Source organism: Leishmania donovani, chromosome 35, assembly GCF_000227135.1.
Source record: "Leishmania donovani BPK282A1 complete genome, chromosome 35".
In the NCBI taxonomy this organism is placed as follows: domain Eukaryota; phylum Euglenozoa; class Kinetoplastea; order Trypanosomatida; family Trypanosomatidae; genus Leishmania; species Leishmania donovani.
Window position 1 is genome coordinate 1,641,227 of NC_018262.1, and position 14,215 is coordinate 1,655,441.

The 14,215-nt window shown below is 59.2% G+C and overlaps 5 protein-coding genes across 5 annotated transcripts; all 5 read left to right on the forward strand.

Moving 5' to 3' along the window:
- Positions 1-611: 611 nt before the first annotated feature.
- LDBPK_354150 (hypothetical protein, conserved) lies at positions 612-866 on the forward strand (the record flags this gene model as incomplete). The annotated part of the gene is made up of 1 exon (XM_003864945.1): positions 612-866. One exon carries the CDS (start codon positions 612-614, stop codon positions 864-866), a length of 255 nt encoding a protein of 84 aa, XP_003864993.1.
- Positions 867-2,279: 1,413 nt separating this feature from the next.
- On the forward strand, positions 2,280-3,548 carry LDBPK_354160 (hypothetical protein, conserved; the record flags this gene model as incomplete). Its single annotated transcript, XM_003864946.1, has 1 exon — positions 2,280-3,548. The coding sequence occupies one exon, from the start codon at positions 2,280-2,282 to the stop codon at positions 3,546-3,548; it is 1,269 nt and encodes a 422-aa protein (XP_003864994.1).
- An 836-nt stretch (positions 3,549-4,384) lies between these two features.
- On the forward strand, positions 4,385-5,005 carry LDBPK_354170 (hypothetical protein, conserved; the record flags this gene model as incomplete). Its single annotated transcript, XM_003864947.1, has 1 exon — positions 4,385-5,005. The coding sequence occupies one exon, from the start codon at positions 4,385-4,387 to the stop codon at positions 5,003-5,005; it is 621 nt and encodes a 206-aa protein (XP_003864995.1).
- Positions 5,006-5,861: 856 nt separating this feature from the next.
- LDBPK_354180 (hypothetical protein, conserved) lies at positions 5,862-9,056 on the forward strand (the record flags this gene model as incomplete). Its single annotated transcript, XM_003864948.1, has 1 exon — positions 5,862-9,056. One exon carries the CDS (start codon positions 5,862-5,864, stop codon positions 9,054-9,056), a length of 3,195 nt encoding a protein of 1,064 aa, XP_003864996.1.
- A 1,201-nt stretch (positions 9,057-10,257) lies between these two features.
- On the forward strand, positions 10,258-12,015 carry LDBPK_354190 (conserved hypothetical protein; the record flags this gene model as incomplete). The annotated part of the gene is made up of 1 exon (XM_003864949.1): positions 10,258-12,015. One exon carries the CDS (start codon positions 10,258-10,260, stop codon positions 12,013-12,015), a length of 1,758 nt encoding a protein of 585 aa, XP_003864997.1.
- Positions 12,016-14,215: the final 2,200 nt, after the last annotated feature.

Here is a 14,215-nt window from a genome sequence, read left to right on the forward strand (position 1 = left end):
GAATAGAAACGAACGCATACTGCTTCTGAGGGCCACCTCGCCATAGACACAAGGCTTTCGATCGCGTAGACACATGCGAACTCTATGATGGAGCAGGTGGGGAACTGGGGGGGGGGGCGGTAGGTGCTCCAGGAGAGCCTCCTCCCCTCCCGCTTCCTCCAAGATTTCTACCTTCTCTCCGGGGAGGAACGTGGGAGGGCCTCTAGACGGCTTCAAATCCCCCCATGCACGCTATGGCTAACGGAACAGCCAATCTTTTGCATTGTCCTCACAGAAGGCCCACAGAGACATGCTTCCTTTTCGTTCTGGTTTATGGAGGTTGCCAATCTCGGGTTGTTTCTCGGTTCTCTCGCTCCGCCCTTGCGGGCGCTTGACTTTTTGCTCCCTCTGTATCCTTGCCCTCGCCCTTGATGCTCGCTGTCGATCATCCGTGACGCACGCACGACCTCCTGTTATCGGAACGCGTGCGTCGCTGCAGCCCACCCAAGCAGCACACGTACACATACACGCGCCACAGCAAAATTTCGCAAACGCGTGACCTCGACTGACTTGAAGCGCCTTTGTGCTTCACTCTCTGAAGTGTCGAACGAAGCAGTTCAGACCACGTTGCCATGGGCGACCCGTTTGTGCGGCCGGGGCTGGAGTATGCTCCGCATGTGGAGCAGGTTCTGCTGAAGCACGAGGGAACCATGACGCTGGAGACCACCAAGGATGACTGGATGCGGTACCAGCACCGCGACACACTTGCGACTATCATTGAGCACCGCGACCAGCTTGAGTACCTGTGTGTTGCAGAGAACCTTCCCCCTGCCAAGATGGAGAGGGTTTTGCTAGAGCGCATGGTGGACCCGATCGCAAAGCGCTGATGAGCGCATTAGCTGCGGGACGCTTATTCTTTGGATGCGTGGGGCTGCCCTTGAGGCCACGCATGCGTACAGCGTACATGATCGCCGCTGTGTGCACCTTCACCTGCTTGTTTGCCGGATGTGTGACCGTATGACGTGCCAGAGGAGAGCCGTGCGCCACGTATGGGCTCGATGGCTTGAGCCGCAGACTAAGAGTACACTTCCCCTACAGCGAGAAACAGAAACGAGGCGAAAAGTGAGGCAACTGCGAAGGGAACGGAGAGGAGGCTTAGCGTGCCCGCTTGGTGGTCGGGAGGAGCGCAGGTAATCGTATTCGTCAGCTGCAACAGCCGGGGGCAGAGTATGTATTCATGCATACATATATATTTGTGCGTGTATGAAAGGCAGCTCGTGATAGATCGGCCTAGGTACGCTTGACAGAGCTGTCTCTGCACCGCTCCTCCGGCTCACTGCTTTTTCCTCTTCTACCCGGCATGCCCCCCCCCCCACTCTGTCCCTGCCCACTGCCGAACCACTTCTAGTGGTGACAGGATCAACGCACCCTACGACGTAGCGAAGCTAGAACGGTGCATCGCGATCGATGACGGCCGGTCAGGTCCTGATAGGCTTCAGAGCAACCTGCGACAACGCACAGGTTTCGTACTGTTCACAAAATGGGCAGAATGCCAGCGTGACTCGAGCGTACCTCAAAGTGTCTAGTTGCGAGGAACCTGAGCCCCACCCGATGGGGGGGGGTGCACCAGGTGGCGACCAGCATGATGAGGGAGCGGCTGGTGCGTAGTGCTCGAGGCAGAGGGCCGTGCTCAGAGGACTGTGCCGGCGCACGGCTGTAAAGCGTCTTTCGGGCTGCCTCGCACTACGCGACTGGGGCCTGTGACAGGCCCGTGGATGATGGGGTGGCGTTGGACTCGTATGACAGAGAACAGACACGTTGAGAAAAAAAATTGCCGGCGTGGCTTTCCAGTGATTTCTGCCGACGCACGCTGCTCTGCAGTCGGGTAGTGCAGTGACGCTTGGACTCTCCTGCTCTCATTACTGCCTCTTCACCTTCTCTTGTCTGCGCTGATACTCGCACCGTGTTTCTGTCTTCTGGCTCTCTGCTTTTCGTCCTTCTCCATCGTCACGCGCGCGCCCAAACACACACACACACACACACACACACACACACACACGCATGCACAACGGCAAGTAGTGTTTTTTTTTTCATTCACGAAGCGGTGTGTGCGCGCGGCCAACATGCGATTCGGAGCGCGTTGCTGTTGCTGCCACGTCGGCAGTGAGCTCGCAAGGCCACCGAGCCTCCCCACTGCACCTGCCTGTGGCGGCGCACGTTTTGCCCCTCGTACGCAGCGTCGACACCAGACGTACGTGCCGAACAAAGGGTATCGTCAACAACCCACTGTCCCGGATCGCATGAAAGATGCAATGTCTACCTTTGGCGTGGATATGCACAACGTGAGCGCCGACGAAGACCCCCCGTACGTCCAGGAGCATCAGCGGCAGCGGATGGTGCAGGACGTCATGTCCAGTTCACAGAACCTGAAGAGCCTGTCCAAGATGGACCGTCTGCGGTTGGCGCTCGATCAGGTACGCAACGAACCCGCTGGGCATGAGAAGTGGAACGAGGTGTACCTGTTCTTGCGCACGACGGAAATGTGCACTGAGGTGTTGGCGAACGACTCGGACGTGTTTCCGAAAGGCAAGAAGCTCTGGATCGAGATGGAGCAGTGCGAGGAGAAGCGGGTGCCGGGGCTGATGGTGCTGCCGAACGGGATGCCGGTGCTGCCCATCTTCACCATGGAGGAGTACATGGATTCGTACTTCTCGCGCACCAACGTGTATGAATCGTGCTGGTTCCCTGTGCCGCGCAGCGGCACGCAATGGGAGGAGTTCTGCAAGCTTCCTTTTCCTGTGTGTGTCACCGGCAGCATTCAACACTTTAGCACCCTGGCGACGGTGGCCCTCGGCAGCCACCAGCTCGGCATCCTCGTCAATCCGGGCATGCGCTCCAGCAAGTTCATCACCTACCCCGAGATGGTCACTCTAACGCAGCAGAGACAGCAAAAGAGAAAAAACCGCCGACCGGCAGTGACGCCGGCTACCAGCGCAGAGGGCAGCACCGCTGCCGCTCCCACAGAAGAGCGTCTCTTTGACGAGAACTTGATGATGACCTTCGACACCAATAAACTGCCATTGAAACGCCTCGAGCCACATGACCTCGCGGCCTGCATGGCGCAGCGGCCGCCGATTCCACCTGTTGCGGAGCTTGAGCTGCATCTGCTGCTGCACGTGTATGCCGAGATCGAGGCTGTCTACATCCGCACTGTTGAGCGACCGCGGTGGCGAAGAGTGTTAGGGGCCTCGGAGAAGATGACGCAGATCGACGTTGTCTGCAGCCCCCCACGCAAGCCGGACAAGAGCTTCTTTGGGCACCTGCAACAGTGGAGCTTCATGAAAGAGTTCAACAGCGACGTACACGTGGAGCTGACGAGCCGGGCCCCGGCGCAGGAGGGCTCTACAGATTCCTTCATGCGAATATACTCGAACGAGGCTGATGGTAAGCTACTACGGTCCATGGCCACCTTCAAAGGACGCACTCTGGCCGACCAACTCGGCTTCAACGAGCCCATCACAGACGGCCACGGCAACAAGCCGTACGAGCGCTACGTGAGCTACTTTTGAGAGGCGGCGATGGCAGCAGTGGGGAGGCGAGGAACAAAGACGTGCGAAGGCGCTGGCAGTAAAGAAAAGGGAGAGCGTGCTGATCTCTTTTCCTTTGTTTCCCGTTTTCCTCCTCATCGCATCTCCGTTGCAGCCTTGGGCGAAAGTGCGAGAGGCGGAGAGGCAGAGCGTGGACTTGTGAGTTGGTCGAAGTGGCTTTTTTTCTTGCTTTGGTTGCGTTGCAGGTGGGGATTCTGACTGGCGGCGTGGAGCCGCTTGGCCACCGCTGTTTAGATGAGGAGCAAAGAGCCGAAAAAGGGGTGAGGGAGGGAGGGAGATCATCCCTCGAGAGCCAGTGAAACAACGGCGAAAGCGCATCCGCGACAGCGACAGGCAAGGCAATGCGCGCGCTCTGCAGCTGCCGTCTTCGAATATAGTTGATGCGCGGGCGCGCGCGGCGACACCTGAGGATGGAGGCGCGGCCGGCGCAAACAAGAGGCGCTGTCGCTCCCTCTGTCTCTTACCGTGCTGTTGTATCGTGTGTGCGCCACCGTAGAACGTGCCAGATCGCGGCGTGCGCAATGGGCCACACGGCCTGCCTGAATGTTTCTCATCAGGTCTCTGTCCTAGTGCTTTTCGCGCAGCTATACCGATCCCTCCATCCTCTCTGCCTTCCTTTCACCCCGTACTACACATATATCTACATACAAACCTTCTGCATCTCTGCGCACGCACCTTCACTGCATGGTCCGGGGTATGCGACCCCTACCCGTCGTCGCCTTCAAGAAGAACAAAGAAAAGCATTACCACCAAGTTGCAGTGACGGCACGAGAATCTTTCCGATTTTCTCTGAAACTATGTCGTTGACGAAGGGCTCCAAGGCGGCTCAGGATGTTATCAGCTTCCTGCAGACTGTGGGGCGTCTCAAGGACACGGCCCGGCGGGGCTGGGTGGAAAACCAGATTTGCAGTCCGGAGTCGGTTAGTGACCACATGTACCGCATGTCGCTTATGTGCATGATGTGTCCTGACACCTCGCTGAACCGGGACAGGATGATCAAGATGGCGCTCTGCCATGATACAGGCGAGAGCATTATCGGCGACATCTCTCCCGCCATGAAAGTCCCCAAGGAGGTAAAGAAGCAGCAAGAGTCGCAGGCGGTGCAGGACTTGTGCAACCTCGTGTCGTCCTCGCCGAGCACGACCTTCAGCAAGGAGCTGGGCGACTTGTTTGAAGAGTACGAGGCGCAGGAGACTGCCGAGTCTCACTTCGTAAAGGACATGGACCTACTGGAGATGGTTGTGCAGGCGCACAGCTACGAGTCCGTGAACCCAGGCAAGGACCTGGGCAGTTTCTTCAGGTCCGGCGCCAACATCCACCATCCGTGGGCCCGCGCCATATATGAGACGCTTCTCGAGACGCGTCCGTACTTGGCATACAAGAAGGAGGAGCAGGCTAAGGAAGCGTCGAACATGTGAAGAGGTTGGCCGGCTACGCGTGACAAGCGCGCGTGTTTCATGTTTGCTTGCCCCAGCGCGCATGTCTGTCTGCGCTCGTGTGCCCTTTCTTACGTGCTTGAAGACGTGGCAGGTACGCAGATCTGCGAGGCACCAGCCCGCGTGCGTTAATCGACTCGTGTGACAAGAGAGCTGTTTCCTTTCCCACACAAGAGCAGCGCGGGAGAAGCAAGTGCGATGCTCCTCGATGGTGCCCTGTGAGCTCTCGCTGCCCCACGCACACCTAAGCCCACTTCCCTTCAACCCCAAACCTGATCGCAAAGGGGGGAGGGTGATGGCGTGAGCTGCCGGGGTGCGTCGCGTGGCTCTGCAGTGGCAGCAGCGGTAGCGCCCCCTCTCGCCCCATCCTCCTTGCCCGACGGCCGGAGATGCACCTTTGGCTGCGTCTGCCCTATGTGTGTCAACAAGGAATCCCCGCCGTGCCTGCCCCCGCACCGCCGTCTCTGTATCGTCTTGTGATTCTCTTCTGCACTTCTTCTCCTTCGTCTCCTCGGGTGGGGCTGCCGCGTGCGTGCACACGCGCAACGCTTTCGTGCTCCACACTCAACGCCCAGTGGTGTCAGGGTACGCGGCGACACACGAAGTGTAGGCAGAGGTGCAGTGTCCCTTCTGCGCTGGGGGACCCGACCTCCTCATTTTACACGGCCACATGTTGACGCGCATTCTTCGCGCCCCGCTCTATCGACCATCGTTTCTTCATCATTTTCTCTTTAGCACCGATACACACGAACGCGCCAACAGGCACACACACACACACACACACAGGTACGTAGATACGCTTTCTTTCTAATACCTTTTGTGGTGGCTGCTGCTGAGCATGGCACACTATGGTGACCCTGAGGCACATCGGTGCATCCTCGAAGAGGTCTATGCCATTCCTGCTGCACCGCGTCTCATGGCATACCTCAAAGCCACCGCGATGGGCTCGCAGGGCTCAGACGTCGGGTTGCAGGAGCTGCGGCATTTCCCTGGTGACCATAAACAGCATGACCCACACCTAGAGGTGATGTTGGCGCTGTTGTCCCTCACGGTGCTTGCCTCCAAGGCCCATCCGGGCTTTCGGGCCGAGCAGAAGCGTGTCAAGGACCTGATACGGCAGAGGCAAGCGGCGCTAAGGCAGCAGGCAGAGCAAATTAAGAGTGCCCGCAGTTGCAGCGGCGATGGCGCTAGCAGAAGCGGTGCCGACCCGTGGCCGTTGGCGTCCAACACCGGCGCCACCTCGTTCCCCGCTCCTTTTTCAAGCACCGTCATCAGCAGTGCCTCTCCGGCTGCCGTCGCCAGCGCCGCCGCGGAGGGCAAGGAGGAAAAGCTGACCCCTGCCCAGCTGTGGGAGCAGTCCACCGACATACTCAACTACTGCGAGGCCTACGCGAACTACCTTGGCGGCTTTACTGAGCTGTGGTATGAACTCTTCGGGCCGAACTACTACTACAATGCCGCAGCGAACGGCGCCTTCGACGAGGATGACGACGAAGACCATCGGGAGGGGACATGGGCACGACCGTCCGAGGCAGGGGAGAGGGCGCCGCCCCGTTCCCCTGCTTTCCCCCTGTCATCGTCGCCGCAGCAGTCACGGCATCATCAGCAGCAGCACGCACGACGTCGTCAGCGACCGCTGCGCAGCCCCCAGGTGCCTCCGCACTTGTACGCCGTCCACTGGAGTGATATCTTAAGCCCGCAGCGCCGCGCCTGGTTCCACGGGCTCCACAACGCGGTGAAGGAGCTGCTGGTTCGCATCCTCCACCGCGAGCTGCCGTTAGAGTTGTATATCCTCTTTATACAGTACGCAAATCTCTCTCTCCGCGTGTACTTGCTGCAAACGCTGGCGGAGGTGTTTGAATGGACGTCGCACTTCGTCGACGTGATTTACTACGTGCACGTGATGCGGCAGAGCTACAGCATCCAGTGCGAGATGTCGCAGCTGCAGCGCGTGTGGTCGTCGTTCGGCTTGTACGACGGCCGCTTCCTCGTCGACTGCCGTGAGTTCAATAAGATGTACACTGAGTCGCAAGGCGCCTTCTCGGAGCAGTGGGAGGTGGTGCCGGGCAGGCCGCCGACAGCGCCGCAGACGCTGAGCGCACAGACTGCTGCGGTGACCACCGCGGTGGTGTCGGCGGCGATCGCCAGTGTTGATTTCGCACGCCAAAGCTCCAGCGTTACCGCTGACACCACTGCCCGCGCCTCCTCGTGCACACTCGCCCTCTCCGCTGCATCGGCGACAACCCTGTCCTCCGACCTCGCCGCGATTGCCAGCGCAAGGGTGCAGCGGATGTTCCCGTTTCGCGAGGCTGCAGGGAACACATCGTTCGACGCTGCTGACGGCAGCCACACTACTGGGTCGAGAACACCGGACGACGAGGCGCTGTCTTCCGCGAGCGACTGTGAGGCGGCGGGCACGGGTGCTGGCGGGACAAAGCGTGCCGTATATCTCCCCCTCTTCTACACCTGCTGCTGCTTCACGTGGATCCTCCAGCGCACGTTTTGGAGCATGTACGGGCGGTGCTCACTTCTGTTGGAAAGCTGTCTCGGGGCCGAGGTGGCGCCGCAGGTGTCTTCGGTGGATGGCGCCGGCGAGGTCAACGGAGGCGACGCACCTGTACTCTTCGCCACCTCCCAGCGAGGCGCGCAGCGCCGCATCGGCGTGATAGGCAGTAGTGGCCTTCCGAGCTCCCCGGCCTCTCCCGCTTCTCCGATACCACGCAATGACGGCGGGGCTGCCGCGAGGGCGCGCTCTGCGTCCACGTCGGCGATCAGCATCACAATCACCCGGAACAACGTCACCAGCCGCCTAAGCGCACTGGAGGGGTCCACGCGCGATGGCGGCGGCGGCGGCGCAGGCCGACCGCTGCAAGCAGCCCAAGTACCTGCCAACTGCACGCCGTCACCGCCGCCGTCTCAGAAGCAGTCGGGATTCCTGGTTGCGGCAGCGAACACACAAGTGCCATCGCACGTGGTGGTTGATGGCTCACAAGCTGATGTCGTTGAGGTAACTCCGACTCGGAATGCCGCAGCGCCTGAGTTGGTTAACGAGAGAGGGAGAGAAGAGGGCGCTGCGTTCTCGTGGGGGTCGGTATTCGACCTGTTTGTGCAGCGAGGACATCGTCGTCACGGCTGCGGTGCGACGACCGAAGGCGGTTCCGGCAGCGCAGGGGACACGGCGAGCATGACACAACGTGCCCACCGTATTTCCTCGTTTTCACTAGCCACTCCTGCGGGAACGCCGCCTCCGGCCCCTGCGGCGGGCACTGGTGCTCGCGGAGAGCGAATAAACTCCCTCTTTCTAAAAAACTCAGGAGCCCCGTTTCACCTCCAGTACACCCACCGCGCACGCGAGATTCAGCTGTACGACGATCCCTCCGCCACGTTCACGAACGGCAGCGCCGACAACAAAGACGCAAACGCGCTCTTCTTCGAGGAGTTCTACTTTCTCCGGGAGACGGGATGCTATGTCCTGTCGCACGCCGTGCGCAACCTTACATGCTATCCCCGCTACCCAGCTACACTGCTGATCTTGACAGACAACACGACTCGGCCCGGACGGGTCTCGTGGTGTGACCACAAGTTCTCCGTCCTGTCCTCGCCCACAGACGATGGAGACGGGCGTCAAGGCCTGAAGCCGTGGGTGCTTAGCGCAGTCATCCCCCACACGCGACTTTCCTCCATCCGCAACGTGCGAGCGAGGCAGGAGGAGGCGCTGCTGAAGCACGTCGTGTTTCAGGTTGCAGGTGCCAAGAGCGCGCGTGTGCGCTTCTGTACGCCGAATTCCATTTTTTTTGTTCTAAACAGCGGCAGTGAGATGGACGGCGGCCGGCTCTATTTCGCGCTGCACCTACATGTCGATCTCTCCGCCCGGAAGCAGCTCGACCTCTCCATCGACACAGTGATGGAGGCGGAGAGCCAGTGGGCATTTCGGGCCCTCGGCGAGCTCCATGTCAGCTGGGCCATGTCATGCACGTGCAACGAAGCGTTACGCGTGGCGTTCCAAATCGGCTCAGGAGAAGAAGTGTCGTAGTCGCGCCCGCGTGCGTGTCAGAGGAGAGAGACGAAAGAGTGAGGGACTGGCGGGCACACTTACAGCCATGCACGACGGCAATCAAAGTTTCGAATACATTCACAAAAGCGCACGTGTGTTCCCCAAATCACCGGAAGGACCCTCCAGCGAAAAAGATGCGTATAGGTGCGGCACGCCTCTGTACACGCGAAGTCTGATGTGCTATTCATGCTCCACCCTTCTCATCCCCAGTGCAACCATTCCACCCCCTCCAATCCCTCAAAGCTGAATCAACTGTCGTTGGCTCGCTGCAGCTGTCAGAGGACGCATGGGAATGGGGAGGGAAGGAGGGGAAGGGGGGAGGCCATCGGCGGCAGCACTGCGCACCGCCTCACCATTGGATGATCATCTCGGCTCTTTTTTTCCTCAAACCCTCTTTCTCACATATTCTTTTTCGCTTGCCTCTCTACACGACTTGCTGGTCCTCCCGAGTATGAGGAACCCCTTCCATCCATCTGGGCACACTCTGCTAACACCAGCAGACGAGGCAAGGCTGCGTAACTGCGTGAAGATCGCGCTACGAACCAGCACCGGCGAGACACCTCTTTCCCTCTCAGTGGCGCACTATCGCCTATTTCCTACTTTCCACCCTCTCCTCTTCTTTGGCACTCGCCCACCCGCACACGCGCATTCCACAACTCGAGGCCACCCTAGAGTCAGCAAGCCACTTTCCCGTCGGGCCTCCCCCCTCTCTCTTGATTGCATTTGTGCGTGAGGCGCGCATTCTCCCCCCGCTCTCTCCTCGCTTGTATTGTTTGCTCTGGTGCGCCGCTGTCTTGGCGTCACGCCATCCCCTCTTTCCTTCACCTTCCACCTCGTCTCGCTCAATTTATGACTCACCGTGCTACATCCCCGGTGTCGACGTAGTTCCGTTTTGTTTTGTTCTTAGCTTGCTTTTCTTCTTTGCGTGCTGCAACCTTCCTCTTTCGCCCCCCCCCCCCTCCCCACCAATAGAAGGTAGCCGTTGTATTGGAAGTATCATCGCGAGACCACTGAACATCACCCCTCGTTCGCTCTTGAACGACACCTCCAAGTGTGTCGCGCACCGGCAGCGACAACGCTCACGGAGTTTCTTCTTCGTATTTTCTCTTTGGCTCCCTCCCTAATTGCTCGGAAGCAACACAGGTTGCTCTTGACACCGCGAAGAGGCGATACGAATAAAATGAGCGCTGCTGCGGCCCCTGCATTGAAGTTGCGGTCACGCTCCGTGAACACGACCCAAGGCAGCGTGCCCGGCGCAAAGCCGGTTCCGAGTCGTTCCTCTAAAGCGAGGACGAGGTCGACGCGCGTGACGCCGACGCCGTTCTCAGAGGTGCAGCCACGCGGGGCGGCGACAACACCCTCGTCGTCTGTGACCCGTCGCACCATTCGCACAGGACAGCCGATCACACAGGACCGGCCGCCCGTCACTGTGGTTGGCGAGAGCAAGCCGCAGGCTTGCAGCGGTGTTAAAGGGTTTCCGTCATCGCTTCCCACCAGCACCTCTCACGTGGGCAATGGAGTCAGGGCGCCGTTGTTGACAGCGGGCTTGTCCGAGATGTCCGCAAACTATGCCAAGTTTTCGAGTGGCGCCGCTATCGCGACCCCTCAGATGGGACTTCACAACAGCTCGGCTTCACGAGTGGACTCGACGTGCAGCAGCCTGAGGGGTAGCAGTGACAAGGGCTCTGCGGATCGTCGACAGCGCCCTCCACAGGTGCCGCGTGTGAGCCAGCTCTCCAGCAACGCCCCTGTGACGCGGTTTGCGACGATGGAGACGCCGCTGCCTCTTCGGCGCACGGCCACTGCCGCGAATATTATCCCCACGGCAAGCGCGCCCGGCTCGCAATTCTGCAGCCGCACCCCTTCCATGCACGAGATGGCCGCTCCCTTATCTCCGCGCCGAGTTCCACCGTCGGCGCGGCCGTACGCTTCGGCGCCGGCCTCCCGCGTCAGTTCGGTCAACTCGCGACTCGCTGAGGGGGCAGCGCGCCTCGTGCGCCGACCGCCGCAGCGCCTGCACACCAGCTCGACGCGCCTCTTTGTGGTAAAGCGAAGCAGCAGCGCAGCTACAACCGCAGCATCCACGACGACCCCCAGCCCCACCGCTCCCTCTTCCTACGCAGTTGTGGCGACGGCGGACGGCGCAGGGAATACGCCTTCCACGGCTCTGGGAGCGCCGTCGCGCTCGATGGGCACGCGGCCTTTGCTGGGTACAAGTTGCACTTCCACACCCAAGAGCGGAGGCGCCAATGGCGCACCTCGTCTGCGTGCTCTTCACCCCAGTACGCAACCTGCGCTATGCGTCGACAGGGGGCCTCGCAGCGCTCGAGGTGGGGCCAGCAACGGGAACAACAGCTTCTCGGCCAGCTGCACAGCGACGCGCGGGACGTCGCGGCAGGCGCCGGCGCGGCAGCAGCAGCATCAGAAGCCCTTATCGGCTCGCTGCGCAGCGGGAGGGTCGATGTCGCGCAAAGCAACGCGGAAGCTTGGTGGCGACGGCGCACCTGTCGCTATTTCACGCGCACCGCCTGCCCCGTTCCAGCAGACGCACACTGGATGCCCTCCGTTGCTGTCATTTGCGAGCTGCGTAAAGGGCTCGGCTGCGTCTGCGGTGCCGAAGGGCCCTGTCTCCCCGATCAAGCGGACTTCCACGGCGTGCCCCAGCGCGGCTCAACGCTATCCGGTTCCATCGGCGGACAATTCAGCGCGCGTCAGCGAGGGGCGTGCTTCGTCGATCAACGACGCTGCCTTCGCGAGCCCCTGGATCAGGCCTGGCATGCTCTCGAGCCCCACCAACGGCGGCGGCGGCCGTGACGCCAGCGAAGCCCCCACCATTCCTTACGAAGGCTCCACAGGTCAGCGCGGCTCCATGTCGCTGTCGCCGCGCACGGACTTCGACACCCTCTCCGTCTCTGGACGCCTGAGCTACGGTATTTAGGACATGAAAGCACATGCCCAAGTGGATGGGAAGGAAATTGGGAGGTAGACGAGGCGATGCTTGCCGACGCCTTCGCAGATGAAGCGCGGTCGCCATATTACTTCATCTCTGGCGCAAGTTCGCGTGGCCGATTGCTTCCCTGATGCCGCTCCCCGCCATCCTCATCTCTAAAACCCGCTCGTCGATCCTTTACCGCCACGTGTGTACGCGTGTGCGTCACTTGTTGCTTCGTGGGGTGCGATGCTCTTTGTGTTTTGTCTCTCGGGTTCACACAGACGCACACGCAGACGCGGACGTTTCGTTTGCGCCTTACGCAGAGTTGTGGGTGCACGCGACGCTGTGAGAAGCGCACACTTTGTGAATTTTTTTTTATTTTATGAAATTTTATTTTGTGCGTGTGCTTGGCTGATTTGGCCTCCCCCACCGCACCTGCTCGTTTCTGTTTTCTGTCGTGTTGTGTGTATATTGTCGTCGCGTTTCTTTGTACCGCTTCTGCCGGGAAGGAGAAAACGAAAAGAAAACGCCCGAGACACGCCCTTGACCCCTCCAGAACCACTAGAATCACAGTGAGCAGGTGAGAGTGCAAGTGGATTGGGCGCTGCACGACAGAGAGTGCTGCCTCTAGATGAGGCCCACGGGGTGGGTGCTACGTGGCTGCTTGTGTAAGTCTGTGCAGACAGGCTGCCTCCCGTCCCCGCTTGCACACCCTCCGCCTTCGCGTGTGAGCCTGTGCGCCAGCGTGGTGGAGGGAACACGCCTGCGAGGCACTCCCCCCCCCCCAGTCCGCAAAGCGACGACGTGGTGACGAGGAGGACATGCTGGCGCTCCTTCCTTTACGTCCTGTATTTCCGCACGGATTAGATCTTTAGCGTGTGCCTTCCAATCACGCTTCCTTTCACTCTTCGTTTTTTTTTTTATTATGCTTCTTTGCCTTGCTCTTGTGCTGCCCTGCTCGTGTGCGTTGGTGTATGTGTGACGGTGTGATGCTGCGTCTGAGTAGGGCGCACTTGACAAGAATTTTTTTTTTTGCGATACTTAAGGTGATGTCGAGAAAAGAGCGCGAACGGCATCCAAAAGAGCAGCGAAACAGAGAAGCCTGCTGCTGCGGCTGCAGCAGGGCTCTTCTCTTCCTCCGTTGCAACTTGCGTTCTGTCCTTTCTCGATTTCCTTCTGTTATTCGTATTCACTCTCTAGATGATAATTCAAGGGCTCGATTCCCTTTGGTGTCGATGCTTTTTTTTTCTCCTTCTCTTGCGGGTTTGTTGTGGTTCATGTGCGCCTCTTTTCCCTTTTTCCTTTTGTGGCTGGCCTCAGCTCTCGAAGTCTCGCTTCCTTCTTTTTCCTTGTGCACGAGCCCCAGTCACGTCTCTCCTCTACCTTCGCTTCACTCGGCTCTCGTGTGGGATGTTATGTACGCCCGCTAATGGCAAAAGAACAATAACAAAAATCAAAACAAAGCAAGGAGATCCATCCAGCGCAGTGAGCTCTTCCCTGAGAGTACCACCTGAATCTCAAGCCACCGCACAATGTCTGCATGTTCACTGTGTGTGTGTGTGTGTGTGTGTGTGTGTGTGTGTGTGTTTGACTCTGTGCGTGTGCAGAGGTGAAAAACAGCGCCGTTGCGCGCGGGACGGTCAGCTGCAGTGCCTCTAATGGTGTCGACTCTCATCAACGGAGTTCCCCAGACATCAAGCGCATCATCCTCGTCCGCTCGACGCTGCCACTTCTGTCGAAGACATGCACACTGTTCATTCTCTGTTTCTCTTCTCCGACGCTTCCTTTCCTTTTGTTTCCACACCCTCCTTCCTCTCTTACCCCTCCCCCGGGATCGCCACCACGGTCCCTCCTCTCTCCGTCGCCCCGCTTCCGCCACGCACGCGCTCTCCGGTGCGGTCACCGCAGCTCTTTTTGCAAGTTCCCGTCCCCCCCAAAAATTGAAATAACAAAAACCAAAAAAAGAAAATCTCATAAAACAAAAAAAAATATAAGACGAAAAGAAGAAGAGAGAAACGAGTGCTTCCTGTGTAGTTGTTCCTCCTCCTCCTTTTTTCTGTTCTTCTTTTGTTCTGTCTCGTCTTGTGTTCTCCGCTCATCTTCGTCTTCTTCAGTTTCTCGTTTCCTCACTCACCTTGACACACACTCACTCACTCACATACACACATACATACACACGGACACACACAACATAACACGCACACAT